At 40.1% G+C, this 17,729-nt stretch overlaps 1 protein-coding gene across 3 annotated transcripts in view; it reads left to right on the forward strand.

Moving 5' to 3' along the window:
- Positions 1-17,729, forward strand: part of LOC110987622 (arrestin domain-containing protein 3-like) — a 35,764-nt gene that overhangs the window by 645 nt on the left and 17,390 nt on the right. For 2 of the 3 annotated variants that reach the window (XM_022250490.2, XM_022250491.2), the window contains one exon: positions 11,626-11,760. In XM_022250490.2, coding sequence (XP_022106182.1) covers positions 11,626-11,760 — 135 coding nt within the window. Of the gene's footprint in view, positions 1-136; positions 2,289-11,625; positions 11,761-17,729 lie in introns of those variants that run through there. The other variant, XM_022250494.2, reaches the window with a different exon arrangement.

A 17,729-nucleotide genomic window follows, 5' to 3' on the forward strand; every position in this document is an offset into this window, starting at 1 on the left:
ACTTCGTTATAAAACGATCTACTTGCAGCTATATTCTTGCATCCTGCACATTGTAATAGACTGATTCTCTACAATGTACACAGGCCATGGGGTGATAAGGAACGTATGTGTTTGGGGGCATTGAGCTATGAATAGTATGATGCTGAGAACACATTATTTTGTGTACATTGCTCAATCACGGTTCAATCATGGTTCAGAGGCCTTATGCTCAGTGGAGCATGTACATGTAAGCACTGGAGCGTGTTACTCGACCTCCATGTAATTATATACTGACAATATAGAATTTCAGGCTATTCAGGTGAAAGAGAGCAATAGGTTCAAGTTGAAAGGTTTGTGGTAGCACCATGCGAAGGAATTCTTAGGAGTATGTGTGGTTTTGAAAAGATCCGGGGGATACTCAATTACGTTTCGGACTGCGTGCTGAGTCCGTCGTCAGGAGTATGGGAGATAAGTGACCTGCAAAACATTATTACATTTCCTGTGTAAATACTTGACCAAGAAATATAGATTCCACAAGAAAACCTTTGTAATTAGTCTGTTGCATAAAGGCGGCTTTCCATATGTACGTTTTTGGGTGCATTGCGTATACGATGCGTTCATGTGTTTCATTGTCACTGACACAAAAAAATCGACTCCATTAACGTAACGCACGTGTGCGTTGCGTTCGCGGGGCGTCAAAATCGACAAAATCGGAAGCGATTTTGACGGCTATGCAACGCGTGGCGCAAGTGTTGACACACATAATGGAAAGGCGCCTTAAATTAGATTTCTTAGTCTGTTTTTAGTGTTTATCTTTCGTGTATGCATGTATTATTTTGACTTTATGTAGCTTGATGGAGCAAATAATGGTGTGGGAGATAAGTGACCTACAAAACATGATGACATTTCCTGTGTATATACTTGACCAAGAAACAATGTTTGCGTCAAACGCATGAACAAAACAAAATCATAAAAGACACGAAGGTATACGCACAGTGTTATCTACAATTTATCAGATGCATAACCAAAACTTTATTTTCCTTGCAAAATAGAATTTTCGTCCTGTTTAACCAATTTTTACCATCCCAATATCACTTCATTAGCGTCGCCACATTGCTTTTTAAATCTCCATCACACTGCAGTCTTTGTCCCTGAGCCCCTTAGTTACGCTAAGTGCTTTTCATGTTTTCTGGCAATTGCAATGACGTAACTGGAATGTGTCATTTTGAGAGACCTGTCAGTATATGTGTAGGGGGGCCCTATATTCATATCTGTCGAAAACGCTTTCCTGAGGCTTCACCCAAACTCTTCCATAATGGGACTCAGTGATTTGAATTTCAACATGCAAAACTTTGGCATGGTTCAACTTTATAAAACTAAAAGGAAGAAGGGACAATATTTTCCATCAAGTTTTACAAAGGTCTTATGGAGATTTTAAGAAGTCCAGAACTGAATTGTAAATGTATATTCATATCCGTCGAAAACTCTTTTGACTGGGGCCTGTGTGAGGCACTTATCGATTGCTTGAACAACCCGCGCAGCACTCGAAATCCAATACATAATTTATAAAAACTTAAGGAATAGTCGTCGTGTCAACGATAGCTGTGAACTGTGATGTATAGCAAACTGCGCTGAGTGATACGGATAAAAAGGGCACAAAACATTGTGGTCATGGCGTCTGTCCTGATGAGCTTGTTATAGGTACCGGTAGGTTTTTTAGTAGATTTATAGCTGCTCATGCTTCAATGCCGTATAAAATATTGGACAAAATGTCGTGAACGGTGTTTACTAAAGAGTTACACTTAACCAATCAAATCGTACATATATTGTGAACAAAACTTGATCAGGTTACAGCCTTCCCCTTCTTTCATTTTGAAATTCAGGATAATAAGAACATATTTTTTCAGGCACTGACATCGACAAACAGCTACTTTTGATTCTTGGAAATCTATCATTTAAGAGGATGAGGGTGAATCTATTCACTTTACCTTTGAAAGAGTTCAAGATTGAATATAAAACCGTTGGATTTGTGTGTACAACTTGGGCTATATAGAAAATAAATAAATTATAAAAAATAATGCTGCTGTTGACAGAAGACATGTTGACAGCTGATATATGCTATTACTTTTCAAACTTTTATCGTAATTCTTTTGGACTCATAGGCAAGCAGTCCTACATTCATGTATTGCGGCAATCTCTTTAAACTCGTGGATCACTGTGGGTTTTTGACCAGACAGCATTGGCGTAAATCGGGGTGGGAGACGTTTGAGGTGGGGGATGAGCCATTGAATCATCCCTCACTTTTTGTGGTAAGCCAAAAATTAAACCAGATTATAAAAATCTTCGGACTTCCCAACGAAAACAAATGCATACAATATCACTCTAAAACATTAAAAAGCCATAAATAATTCATTCTGATGTAAGATTCTGCGTGAATGAAATACATATAATGTACATTAATATCATTTACACCGATCTCTCTCTCTATATATATATATATGTATAGTGTCATAATTATGGTGCCATCCCCCTTTCCCGCTTTTCAAATTTCCATGGCAAGAAAAATCTCTCCCTGCCCCGCCACCTTTCCCCATTCCTTACCCCCATTTCCGACATAAATTTAAGCCACTGTAAACGTGTAGGCCTACGTAAGTGCGCATTCACGCAAGTATCCCTCGTAAAAGAACTTGGTTGCATAGCGATGTAAAAGTGCACTGACAACTCAAAACCAGCAGGGGGCATCACTTGCCGAGCGACCGGTAATATTGGTCTTAATCACCGTTATCACGAACGCTGGTATTTCATTTTATCTTAGATATTTGAACGGTAAATGGAATTCCATTGATCTTGCTGCTGAGTAAAGAACAACACTTGTCACAGATAATAACTTCAGTCTGAGAAGACACACGCCTGGTGTACGTTTCGCCATGACCAATGCAATGGAATCGTGCCATTTGTTTGAGCCGTATTAAACTTGAAGTTATACATACGAGGATGAGCTGAAGAACGGCTTATGCCTACGAAGACATTGTGGAGATTAATAACGACAGTACCTTCGTATAACTGTCCTTTCTTGGTTTTGACACAAACCTTTTAGATGTTCCTGCATAGTCACTTTTCTGTATTTGCCAGTCGTAAACTTTACCAGGAGCGTTTGACAGATCGAAACAATGTAACACATCAGTTATTTTGCGTAACGTACATTGTTTCGACGAGCAGTATCCCTTTTCAGTGATTAACCCTTTCAGTGCCATATGGTGCATGCTTGCATACTGCCCTCTACTGATTGTATGGGCATAACGTGACTTTACTATGTCAAACCAACATTAACATTATGGAGTAGTTAAAACAAGCTTCTAGAGACCAACCTAATCACTTAGTCTGCCTTTATTGATGTTTTCGCAACCAAATTTCACAAAACAAATATTCTTATTTGTTAGCACTAGCCGGAAATAGGAAATTAAGTATTCAACTGTAAAATGATATAAGAGGTCCGAACAAAAGCAAAAATTACCATCACTGTACAAAATGCCACCCCCCTTTCAATGTTGGGAGAAACTGCACCATGCTGGCTCGTTTCTACCACAACATTGAAACGGTGAGGGGAACTGTGGATTTCTAGTCCACTGGAATAAAAACCAACAAAATCTGACATTTTCTTTAAACCAAAATAATCAGTTACACTCTATTTTCTGCACCATGCTGACTCGTTTCTGCCACTATATTGAAACGGGGGGGTGGAATGTGGATTTCTAGTCAACTGGAATAAAAACCAACAAAAATTGGCAAACTGTTGACAGATTTAAGGAATCTTAGGTGTGAAATTTCTCAAAGTGTCCATTGACACACATTGGCTTATCACACGTCTAACAAATAATGCGGGTTTGGCTTCTCTGAGTTTTGGTACTGCAAACTACAGAGTTTCGCTTTTGCCTATATGCATGTAGTTTTGCATGGATAATGCTGCACACCTTCTGACATAAAAGGGATGCTCTCGTACACATGTCCGGCACCTCCACTCTTCCCTGCTAACAGCAGGCCTTGGATCAGATAGAGTCGAATGTCAAGATTGGACAGTTTACGATTGATGTTAAAACTATTAGGCCTACACACTATTCTTGCATTTAGGACGTATATGTCTAGAAGAGCAAAAATTACTCGTTACCACCACTTCACCGATCTGTGAGCATGTGCATAGTACACACACTGTTGTGATGCACAAGCGATTCCTCCCATATGCTGCTTGTACTCAATGACAGTATTTGGTTTGCTGATGTCACGATAACCTGTAAGAGCCTTTTTTACACGAAATCTGCTTATTAGTTACACTACAGTTGCCATAGTTAGTCAAGAGTGTCACACGGCTTTTATCCTACCATACAACACACAGTTGTCCTGACTTCTGATAAAGCAGGGTTTATCTCCTTCAGCCATAGAAAACCTTTGGGGGTTTGCAAGATGTGGAATTCCTTGAGTCTTGTATCGCACAGTTCAACAAAAGCCAAAGCCTAGCTGGCTTAACCTATGAACAAGAGCAGGGCTGGTGTACCAATTATCAGCAAAGATGCAGTGTCCCTGATTTTCAAACCCATCAACAAAGTTTCAACTTCACCAGGTCGAGGTACTGCTGTTGTATGATAAGCTACATTGTCAGCATTTGCCTTCCCTTGACCGATGACCTCATCAAACCAGAAGTGAGTTGAACTTGTTTGATAAATATATACTGAACTCTATCGTTCCAGAGGATGCATTTTGGCTGTGCTCAATTTTTTGTCTGACATCGTAATATTTGAAAATGAACTTGTCCGAACACATACGCAGTTGCCTTCAACGACGCACCCAGGATTGGCAGTAAATTTCTTAAACAAATGGCAGCAAAGCCAGATCCGTGAACCTTTTGCCTTGTTTTTTCTATAACGGTGTCATATAATAATTATTTACACCAGATTACTTTAATGACTTCATTCAGGCCCTTTAAATTCCCTGCACATAGTCGAGTTGAAGAAAAATTGGTTGTTGGATTCGGTTGTTGGATTTGGTCGTTGTCAAGGGCGGATCAAGAACCCCCCCGCACTTTGGGGGGGGGGGAGAGGAATGAGGCAAAGTTTTAGGTTTCCCCAAAAGTGGGTCTAGAATTTGCGTCGTGGGGTTTCGGGTCCCGAAAAAATAGATACTTGAAAAGGTGGATCCAAATGAGCCCTGGTTCCCTTTACCTTCATACTTGAAAAGGTGGATCCAAATGAGCCCTGGTTCCCTTTACCTTCATACTTGAAAAGGTGGATCCAAATGAGCCCTGGTTCCCTTTACCTTCATACTTGAAAAGGTGGATCCAAATGAGCCCTGGTTCCCTTTACCTTCATACTTGAAAAGGTGGATCCAAATGAGCCCTGGTTCCCTTTACCTTCATACTTGAAAAGGTGGATCCAAATGAGCCCTGGTTCCCTTTACCTTCATACTTGAAAAGGTGGATCCAAATGAGCCCTGGTTCCCTTTACCTTCATACTTGAAAAGGTGGATCCAAATGAGCCCTGGTTCCCTTTACCTTCATACTTGAAAAGGTGGATCCAAATGAGCCCTGGTTCCCTTTACCTTCATACTTGAAAAGGTGGATCCAAATGAGCCCTGGTTCCCTTTACCTTCCTTTTCCTTCCCTCCTTTTCGGTTCTGCTTCTCTTTCCATTTTCTTCCCTTTTCTGAACTAAATGTTTTTTCCCCCTCCTTCTGTTTCAATCTACCTTGCTTATTTATTCTTACCCCATTGCCGATTTTCATCGCCGGGGGGGGGAGGCAGTCTAAGCCCCCACCCCGCACCCCGTTGGCTACGCCACTGACTATACCCCGGATCATACGATTCAGCTTGTAGTATATTCCCGCAGTGTGGGGAAACATGCTCTCGAATTAATGGGGCATTAATCACTGTATGTTTTCTGACAGGTCAGGGTAACATAAAACTACGCAAGCTATGGTGACGGTAGGATCGCTATGCATTTGCCATAACACAAGTGATGCACGTGGTACATACCTGTCGGAATTAAAATGGCATCTCCCGGCAAGCGTGTGTTCCTACGGAAGCGTATAGGGGCCACTTGCAGATTTTTTCGAGTTATTTTCTCGCCTCGGCGAGTTAAATTGTTGAATATGTAATAAGATCTTGCCGCGGCGTCAAATTGATATCCCACCGCAGAAAATATTTCAATAGTTTCATAAGTCCTATGCAGTGCACCGTTTTCAAATGTATCTTTGGGATGAAATGCTACGAGATTTGGCTTTAGATTGCTAATTGGGACCCCAAAAAACCGATATTACATTTCAACAAAGCTTGTTCTCCAACACACAGACAACGAAATCTTATTTTATGGTGTGAATTTCCACATTCAGATAAAGGGTAAGCTGTTTTTTATTTCGTCCTACATTTTCCAATGCTAAACAAAAGCAAGCAGATTTGGAAGTTATATTTAAACTTTTATCAGTCGAAATTTATTAATTTATAGTACTTAAAATGGAAATCCAAAATAATACTTTTACAAACGCAACGCATGAAATACCTCACTGCTTTGGACGCTCAAAGCATTTAAGGTTACTTCGTGCCCTAATCTCCAAATCGTGTTCAGATGTCAATTAATATAGACTTCATCCATTAAGTTCTCGACATAAAAATATGGGAATTTCAATCCAGTTGATGAGAAAGTGTGTTAATTTTCTTTTCACCTTCACTTCATTTTTCTTTTTGCCTGCTGAAATCTCCTAAATCATAGCAGATATTAATGTTAGAATGATATTCACATCGAGGTTTGGTCCGAAATGGCAACACACATTGGCCAAAAATATGCATGGGTGTCGCCAGTAGTTTTTTGAGGGGGGGGGTCTTGTAACATTTAACTGCGGGAAGGGATTTGATTTTTTCTCAAGCAAATACTTATGTTCTATTTCATTTCAAATTTTATTTCTTTGGCTGTTTACTTTTGTGTGTGTGTTCTTTTCAGGGGCCCCCTCGCGGTAATAGGCTTATGTAAAGTATAAATGAAAAGGCATGGTAATCCTTTCAACAGGCACTCTACCAATGAGTCAAAGTAGTCTACCCCACTTGCGGATATGGAAATTCATAGCCCCAAAAGAGATTTATTTTGTTTTGGCTATCTAGTATAGTGGAAATGTAGCATCCACTGCTGTTCCAATTAGCAATCTAAAAGCAAATCTCAATGCATGTCATCCTAAATGTACATTTGAAAACGGCGCCCTGAATAGGACTTATGAAACTATAGAAATATTCGCAAGATCTTGCAGCCCGCTGCGGCGAGATACACACTCAACTATTAAACTCATTTAACTCACCGCAGCGAGATAACTCGAAAAAATTGCAAGTGGTCCTTATACGCTTCCGTATGTTCCCGATATGTCGTGTCCGCGATATTTCTTGTCAGGTTGGCACTGTTTCGTGATGGGCATGGAAAACAACCCCTGTCAGATGTACAGTACAGGAATGACTGGTCGAAGGGAACTATGATGTTCCAATACGTGACAGAACGCTGGAAGAGAAAACTGCAATTGTGAAGAAGTAATTAAAACTACATGTAGTGTCCAAATAAGGGGTTCCACTTGTGTGACATATTTTGCAACATTTCAAAATAGCTTGTGATAATAAGACCTACGTTTGTGTCACATCACTTCTCCAACATCTACCAACGCCAAAATGATGTGCCTATCAATGCCACCCCCCCCGGAAAAATGGGAGGGGTGTTCTTGATCCGCCCTTGATAACGACCATATAAAACGACCAAGTCCAGCAACCAATTTTTCTTTAACTTGGCTATATAATCAGGTGTGGATAATTGTTATATGACACCGTTTTAGGGAAAAAAGTTCACCGATCTGGGTTTGTCGCCATTTGTTCATGTAATTTGCCGCCCATTGAGTACAGCGGCCGCCCTCCCCAACCCAAGACAAAATCTTGGATCCGCCAAACGTTCGGTTTGATGACGTCACATCACTCGGAGGCGGAAGCTGAACATTGTATGAACATAGTAATGGGACAAGGCCCAAACATGGAGGAAGAAATCATTGATTTCCATACAACTAGGGATCATACAACTCGATCGAAACGAGTATTCAAAAACTGTCCCCATAGCAACTGCCAGTCTAATGACATAACAGTTTGATACATTATCCGTTGATACATCATCAGTTCTGTGGTGACACATTATCGGTTAGAGTATTTTTGCTACTGCATTTTCCGTCGACACGTGATACATTATCGGTTAGAAAGTTTACTACACTATCGGCAATTTTGGTACATTATCGGTTGGTGATACATTATACGTTGGTTACTACATTATCAGTTGTAACACCCCGTTTCAGATTCGTTCAAGGAGAAACACTTGATGTCCCATTTGGTTGGCTTTCTTGGCATATACTGTTTGAATGATACTTCCCTTGAATTTGATCATGGTCTCGTCAGGAGCAAGGTTTGGCTAGGTATGTAATTACGAAGAAACGAGGGTACTATTGTCTAAACGAATTAGCGGACTTTTGTTAGCTTGTCAGGAGTAGTGTACATATTTGGAGCTGCTTGGTTGTTTATTCAGATGGAAGAATTTGAGAATTGCCATAAATCTGTTGCGAGACGTGGTTGTCGGATAGATGGCACTGTGTACATGTCCCAGTTGCTCCAGTACGGTGAGGCCGCTTGTTGATACCCATACAGCAATGCTACAAAGGCCACCATTTCTAGAATGGTTGTTGGAGACGAACGACTTGGTGGCCCGGTGACCTCTCCGTTATGCTGTGCTCAGCATAACGATTGGTTTCAGTGACCAGTAGCTCCCACACCACTTACGAGAAACATAACTGGAGGATCTGTACTGGCATGAAGTCTGTCCATTCCTCAGAATGTGTTGCTCCAGTGTCACAGTGGCCTGTGAGAGAAACAAGAAAAACCCATGAGGTTGCTAAGGAACATGTATGGCATCAGGGTTGTACCTACTACTGCTGCTGACTTACAATCACCCGGATTATTCTGGCCGATCATTAGATGTGTAATATATAGGTAACAGCTCTAAAAAAAGCAAGTGTTTTTCAACACGTTTGCAAGAAGAAGAAATCCCCCTTAACTGTATTTGTTAGGACACCAGTCACTGTACAGGCTGAAATTAGATGTGACTGGTCAACGCGGGATGAATGAGCTACATTGAAGTCATGATTCGATTAGACTATACTGGAGCATTTATATTCACATTCCTAGTCAAAGCACAGTCCATGGCAAAAACAATTGTGTGGTTGGAAGGGATTTCCCAAGCTTTTCTTTTTTTGCCAACTTTATATTGACAAGTTTATGAATACATGTATCTACATCCCAAATCAATAATGCAACATTGTCAGAAGAGGGTGGCATGAATTGGAGTATGGAACAAAATGGAAATACATTAACGTTTTGCAGGTACTTCTCTCAAAGGGCTGGCCTCTTTCATGTCATCCAAACCCATAATGCTTTGCAAACATTGCGTCTTAGGCAAGCCTTTAATTTTTTTTTGGGGGGTGTAAGTTCCCACCCCTCGGGATTGACATCCATGAACTACACCAGAAGCTGACTATGCATTGTTTCGAACACTGATGTGGGAAATTGCGGAAATGAAGGACATCTTCATTAGACTGTTAACCTTTAAATTTGGGTGCTGTCTTCACGTATTTTCGCCATGAAGGTCCAGCTTTGTTTCGCCTGCGCCGATAATCGGGCTTCGCTGCTGCCGCCATCTTCACTGTCGTCCATAGGCCGGCCTACCGCTGGCATCGCTAGCATCGGAGGTCGACATGTCGGAGTAGCTATCGGTCAACAATTGCTTTTTCAAAATATACTGTGGGGCACTTTTAATGCTAATGAGCTGGCCCGGAAATTCTCACTTTAATTAGTGGTCTGCACCCTGTGGTATGCAAAGGGGTGTTTCATTTGTGCCTTTCGGCAAAATGGTGCTGAAAAAGATTAAAGCCCAGTGCTTACTTAAGGCCTTCGTATAGGACGTATTACATGTCACAAATGACATTTAATGAGTAGAAATTTCAATCTTTTAGCCTCTTGTATTTTCAAAATGGTCTTTTTCACACAGTTGCTATCAATGCGAGGTGTTGCTTAAACGTGCTAAACTTAAACTGTCGTAAACCGTCTAGATTGCGTATTCCGATCGTTCACTCCACAGGAAACCACCCCTATTATGCATTTCGTTCATAATTATTTAATTAAGGGGTTTATTCCACATACAGACTGATGACGTCAAAAATCTCTTTGTTAAATGCTAACTTTTATATTCCGTTTTTTACCACAGTAATCTCTTACGTTAAAACTCGTAACGTTACTGTAACGTCACAAAAAGTCAATAGTCAATATGATCTAATTTCTCAACCAAAATCACAGATAAATTATCATGGGATAACGACATCGTAAATGTTGGATGACGACATCTTGAGATAATCATTATCCCTGGATATTATCATCCAGAGATATTTAACAAGGCTGATGTCTACTTCACAACTAGTAACAGGCGGTGAGACATCATGACTTTTTATCAATCCACATAATATCATGTATGGCAATGGGAAGACAGTGCTTTATTTAAAAACACAATAGCATCTCAGGCCACCTGTGCGTTTTCAAGATGGTTTGTCATTGCACCCATTGACAAATAATGCAATTATTCCACTCTTACGAAGTCGCCATCCCGTGATAGTTATCTCGGGACGTCGTCATCCAACTGTTAGGATGCCGTCATTTTGTGATAATTTATCTCACGATGTCGACATCTTGCCTCTATGATATTGTCATCCCAAGAAAAAATATGTTAGGATCTCAAACAAGTCAGATGGCACTTCCAGAACACCGTAGTCTGTTTCTGCTTGAATTGTAACTGTTGGTAAAACAATAACGTCATCAGTAACGAAGTTCAAATTTGCACTGCTCCTAAACTTATTGTTTCAGTTCTGTATACTCGTATACACACAGAAGCATAGCTCTGACGATCTCAGTGTTTTGTTTTCAACTTAGGATTATTAATGGTGAAGCATATTTTGCAGTTGTAACTCTCAGATTTATCACTCCTATGGTCGTGATTCTCAAATTAGATTCGATATACCGCGTAAATGCCTCCTGTTTTTATTTAAACTTTTCATTGTTTCTGTTATCAATTAATTATAATCATTAATGAAAAAACTAACACAGCATTTATAACGGCCATTTCCTCTGAGAGCCATTCGAAGGCCTACCCCCTCTAGCATTTTACAGAAGTGAATAAGAAGGCCTGTGGTTGTGTAAAACCATACTATAATGATGACATTGAGGATAGGGCTTAATCTTATTTTGAAATTAAAGTTTTCATATTATTTTACTATGCCGTGATTCTTGCACTTTTCCTGTTTATTTGCTTTGTCAATCGTTCTTTTGACTTTATGTAAATCTAAAGGGACCAGTTGTGTAAACCATGTTATGTTTGTTATCGTAGTGTTTATAAACGGAAATTAATCGGATCCAGTAATTTTCTGTGATGTACAGTGTATGTGGGGCCGGCATTGGTTGTGCAGATTCCCATTCATTGCAGGATTGGACAAGAAAATGTTACACTTTCTTCGACTTATCATTCTCTTTAAACCTTTTAACATTCACAGGAATCTACATGCACTGGAAAGGTAGAGCAGTTGTTACATGGACGGAAATCGAACCTCGAGGCAAATCTAAAGTTACCGTCTTGTATGTAGCTGGAGAAGATTACTTCGACCAGTACATCACAATTTGGGGAAAGGGTATGATGACAGTGAAACCTCTTTTATTTTATTACCCATATCATATTATAGCTATTTGTGCCCCTATTAGTGGGTTAATTGTACTGTATTTTATATAATCATATTTCCTGCTGTTTTAATCTGTAAAGCGCATTGAAATTTTGTGCATTTGCGTTTATTAAAGTAATATGCTATATTAAAAATAAATCACTATTATTATTCTTATGTTGGTTCCTACAATCGAAACATGTCACAACTCTCCCTATTAACTGCTGTGGCAAAGTTTATTGGAAAATAGTGCTCTGTCGAGAGGTCATAAAGGAAAGGCAATTTTAAAGGGGGAAATTTGACAGTCAGCGCGCCAAATGGAATACATTTGTAACTCTCGCATGCACAAACACTTGGCTTTCGGATGTCTAATTTCTCACTGCTGAATGACGTAGTGTCATCCACAAGTGCAATAACACGTGAATTGATGAGTTTTTCTTTTCAACCGTACATCTCCAGTCCCTTCAAAAATTTGTTAAAGGGATAATTGCCCATTCCAACTTGAATTTGGATTTATCTTTGTGAGTGCATAAACGAGTAGGCCTACAGCCTAATTATCGAGTTCCCGATACAGGTTTGGGTATATGTTATACTGCACGTAAGCAACAAAGAAAGAACTTTGTCTGCAGAATAACTTATGATGTCGACCGTATGATGTTACCTCTTCTGTGGAGTTGTAGTCTACGGAAGCGTATAAGGGACACTTACAATTTTTTTCCGAGTTACTACCTGGGCGTGCTGAAATACCGAAATACGCGGCGAAATACTTTCTCACCGCAAAGAAATACTATCTTGCCGCGGCGATTTAGTATCTCGCCGCGGCAATTTAAATTAAGACTACGGTGTGAAATTGATATCCCACCGCCGTAAATATTTCAATAGTTTCATAAGTCCTATTTAGTGTGCCACTGATTTCAAATGTGTCCTCAGTGTGGAATTCAGTGAGGTTTGGCTTTAGATTGCTTGAATAAAAGGAGATGTTACATTTCACCAAAGCTGGGTTTCCTTAAAACAACAACAAACAAAACAAAAGAAATGTAAATCTTGAGTATGAATTTCCACATTTAGATGAGGGGTAGACTGTTTTAAATTCCTTCCTACATTTTGCAAGTGTCAAACAACATTAAAACGAGTACCATTTGCGTTTGTAGCATTTGAACAGTCGGAATTTATTAATTGATAGTGTAGGTCTTCCCGGCCGAATTCGTCATCTTCACAGTCAAATTCATTATTGTTCATTCGTATCCGAAGGATTTTTTCAGCGGGTTGCTCCCATGTTTTTTTTTTCATACGGTAGAGTCTTCAAATTCGTTTACAGACTTCCAATAGTGTACTGTAACAAATTCAATTTAGAACTAATTTCATTCAATTATTCAGCGGTGCATAACCGTCATTCGATTTCGCGCTGGGTGACTGGAATGAGAAATTCCTCCCAAAAGTTACTTTCGTGTTCGTCTATAGACAATCATGTTCGCATTTTGGGCCTTCAAACTGGAACACTTCAAGGTAAGAGAAATATACGGCAAATGAAGATGAGGATAGAACAGAAAAGGGGATCACAAATAGAAAACACGCCAGAAGCGTGTCCCACGTATTGTCTTGTGAGTGTTTATTTTTTATATATCTAAAACGAATTACATATTAAGTCTCGGTCTTGGTCTCGTCGTATCAAAGTCTCGGTCTCAGGAGGGTTGGTCTCGGTCTCGAAAGTGCTGGTTTTGGTCTTGGTCCCGGTGTCTGATGTCAAAGTCTCAGGTCTCCCCCCGAGACCTATCGAGACCACATCAAAATGTGTACCTAGCTATCACTCATGAACCCACCCACCGGCTGACCTCCACACGAGTGTAGTTTCCAAACATGGATGTAAATACGACCCCGTAATGTTCAGATTTCCAAGATGTAGAATGAAATTGATGCTCGAATGGAGACTAGTCAAGCAGTATGCAGTATTTCCAACACCGGAGATAGCCTTGGAAAGTATTGCTCAACACGACGGAGATGAGGTTGGAAGCACTGGAACTATTGTATGCAATGAGCCATTTATTTCACTAGCACACATCCGCCCATTGTTGCTCAGTGTACATGTACATACATGTACTAGATACACGTACATCTACTATACCAGATCTTATTTGGATACTTACTTTTTCTTAATTTTTTGTTTTAATGTTTACATCAGTGGGGTCACTCAGGTCTAACATGACGATTTCACACATACCAGTGGGTAATTTGGCTGACCTTTCTAACCAGTCCAGTGATCATTAAAATAGTATCACTGGTTAACTCTGACATTCAGGATTAACACTTCATAGGCCTACTGTGGTACTGGACATATCATGCCCAATAGGTTTGTATGAAACGTATAAATATGTAATACATCTCAGCGGAATTTAAATGAAAATAGGCTCGGGAGCTCACGGTTATAATTACCATAGACGCGCTAATGGTATTGACATATATATCAAAAGTCTGCAGCTCATCACAACTACATTGTATTTCTCAGAGGTAAAATAAAACGTGTCAAGTCTTGAAGAAATATTTAATCTATTTATGTTTGATGGAGTGTTGTATGTTAGTGTTTTATTTTATTCATTCGGTATAATTTCATCATCTCATGCTGCATGTCCTCATTTACCTTTGTATAAAAGGTATCAAATTTTAATGTTTGGTCTCGGTTTTGGTCTTGGTCTCGGACATCAAGGTCTTGGCTACAACACTGCATTTGCTCCCATACTGATTGCCCGTTTAAATAAAATGTAAAAATGAAACTCTCCCTGGACCTTCATCACGGATGCTGAAAGAAAAATCCTTTAGATGCAGTTTACTGATTTGCAATTTCTTTATTTTATACACAAGAAACACAATATCTCTCCTTAAAATGAGCATGTATGCTAAGATTTTTTGGATTCTCTTAAACAGTGCCTTCTTTTCTTTTTTTTGGTCACATTTTTAAAGTACTGTTTTTGCTTTCGTGTTTCATTCTATTGTTCTCATCCTTTTTAGACATTTCCCCACTTTTTTCCAGTTCTGATAAAGGCTTTTACTTCGCTCAAATTCATTGTTTTCATAACACTTTAAACAGAAGCAAAATACGAATTAGTAAATTAGTAAATTCTGCACTCTACTGTCAATTTTCTCTCTATAAGGAGATTCTTAGGACACGGCAAGAAAAAAATTAATTCGTACATGCGGATTATGATTTAAAACTTACGGATTATTATTTCGTACATACTACTTCGTACGTACGGTTTTGTAAATAATAATCCTAGGCACTGGTCGCATTCCAAATTCCGTCTTGAGGAGAAGCGTCCCCTCATCGGTAGAAGAGAGCCATGTAGTTTTGTTGGTAGGGCCGGACGCGTACACAACGCATGTAGCCTATCTCATTGTCATTCGGGAACCAGCAAAGTAGAGTCAACCCCCATCCCCCTTTACAGTGAAGCCCCCCCCCCTTCTCAGAATCCTGGCTACGCCGCTGGAAATCCCACCTTCTCTTGGTTCCGCTAGTCATGCAATGCAACATGTGGATTACTAATCCATAAATACAGTTCAGTAATCCATACGCACGTTCAGTAATCCGTACGTACGAAATAGTAATCCGTACGTACAAATAATTTTTTTTCTTACGATGTTCTAAATACACTTCCATAAGAATCTCCTGTTAGTAAACAGAGAAAAATTGGCAGTAGAATGTGCTGTCCCAAACCAGCAACTTCTGTAATGCCAATTGACAATAGTATCGACTGTTATTTAACAGAAGTTTTCAACTTCGCGTCAATGTTCTGCTCTGCCACTTTTCTCAGGAGGTCGCATCTCTACTGTTGCAGGTTGACGCTAGCTAGCTGAGAGCTGCCTACCTGTTCCCAACTCGATTCTACCACGTCGGTAGCCCCAAAGTCCTCTTTACTGCAGCCTTGAAGGCCAAGTGAGACATCTCTGTCATGTTAAGAAATGGTGAATAAGGTTGAAGGAGCTTAGCTTCAATGTTTGGGTTGACTCCATCAGAAAGCTGGGCTTTCACGTAAGCCTTGGCGTTGTCGTAAATAAGGTATATGGGGTCATCCCTAGGCAACAATACATCACATTCTGCTACTGTGTCAGCGAGGAACTCTTCGAATGTCTACCTCAGCTGGTCAGTCTCGAAAGTACTCTGATGGTGCACTATGGGCCGTTGGGCCCTCGGTGCCCGTGCACTAATCTCCTCTCCAGCATACCGGTACCTCGTGGAGCCTTGCGATGGTTGCGTCTTGTGCAGATATTGTAACCAGTTTCATCTATAAAAACGCAGTTCCCATGCTGTAGAAACCATTCTACCTATACCACCCGCTGCAGGAACACACGGGGGGAAATCCGTAGCGTCAGGTACATCTTCTGCAATCTTCAGAGTCATCAGCATACCATCCAATGCCCTCGCTATGGTGGACGTAGAAACCTCAGGATTTTGAGGGAGGTTCTCTGTGAAATCTCCTTCATTTGGTGGAGAGTTTGGAGCGGGTTCGTCTCGACAATGTCTTGAAGATGGTTGTTCATCTCTTCGTCCATCTTTGAGTGATGTGCCCCACCATTAGGAAGTTTTTCAGTTTTTCCCATTTCAATATAGGTTGTTATTATTGATCTTGCTTTGGAGGTTATTCACTGCCCTCAATTACACGACCGCGGTGTGTGTTTCGACGTTTGTTCACAAGCTCTTCCTTCAACGGCATTTTTATAGAGATCTCTATCCATGAACGAAACGTTTCCCTTCATGAAATAGTATGCATAAATTAGTCACAGAGAAAAAACTTAAAAGATTTAATATTCAATGAATAACATTGAATGAATCTGACAAACGCTTGCTGATCGATTCATGAAATTGAACGCCGAAACACATACGGCGGGAGTGTCCACGCAAATGCGAACGCTTTTTGCACTTTTTTGTCCATTTTGAGTGCTGACCATTCACTGTTCGAATAAGAAAATTGTGCAGTCGCATGCTCTTAGAATGAAATTGAATGATCAAGTTTCCTCTTTGAATGTTGATATATCATCAATCTAATTTGACTGAAACTGTCGCTAATTCGTGTAGATGATAATACGGCCGGGAAACCTACACATATAAAATGGATAACAAACACAGCACTTTTACAAATGCAAGGCATGAAATACCTCATAGCGACGGACGCGCAAAGCATTTTGGGGTTACTTCGTTTCATCCCGATTACACGTTAAGTTCTCACGTGTTATGCGTACCGAGAAGTGTCGACCCTTGTTCAAAATGTTAAATCGAACTCTATTTCAATAAGCACTCGACATATTTCCCTTCTCAGCACCCTGGGCTGTGTGGGTGGTTTGTGTCGAGTGAACGTATGGATGTGAGATCAAAGAGCCTTGGGATTGCAATCCATTTGATGAAAAAGTGCGTGTTTTTGTCCCTTTCACTTTTTTTTCATTTTTGTTTTTTGCCCATTGAAATCTCCAAATTCATATATAACTATCGAGGCTTAGTATGATATGAAATGGCACCACACACTGGCTAAAAATGGGCATGGGCGTCGCCAGGAATTTTTCCGGCGGTGGGGGGGGACATCAACCTAAAAAACCATTAACAGCGGGAGGGGAGTCCACTCCCTTTTTCTCAAGCAAATTGATAGTTTCATACCATATCATTTCTATTTTTCATTTCTTTGGCTGTTTTCTCTTTTCCCCATTTTTTTCAGGGTCCCCCCGCAGCGCTTAATTATATAGGATTATTTGTAAGTATAAATGAAAATGCACCATAATCCTTTCAACAGTCTACCTTACTTCCGAATATGGGAATTCACACCGAAAAAGGAGACTTCTTTTTGTATGAAGCAATCTAAGACACAATCTTATTGCATTCAACCGTGATGATACGACCCGCTATATAGGATTTTAGGGCTGTGAAACTATTGTCGCCGCGGCGGGATATCAATTTGAAGCTG

The sequence above is a fragment of the Acanthaster planci genome, linkage group LG05, assembly GCF_054643075.1.
Source record: "Acanthaster planci isolate LZ-2023a linkage group LG05, COTS_SCS, whole genome shotgun sequence".
In the NCBI taxonomy this organism is placed as follows: domain Eukaryota; kingdom Metazoa; phylum Echinodermata; class Asteroidea; order Valvatida; family Acanthasteridae; genus Acanthaster; species Acanthaster planci.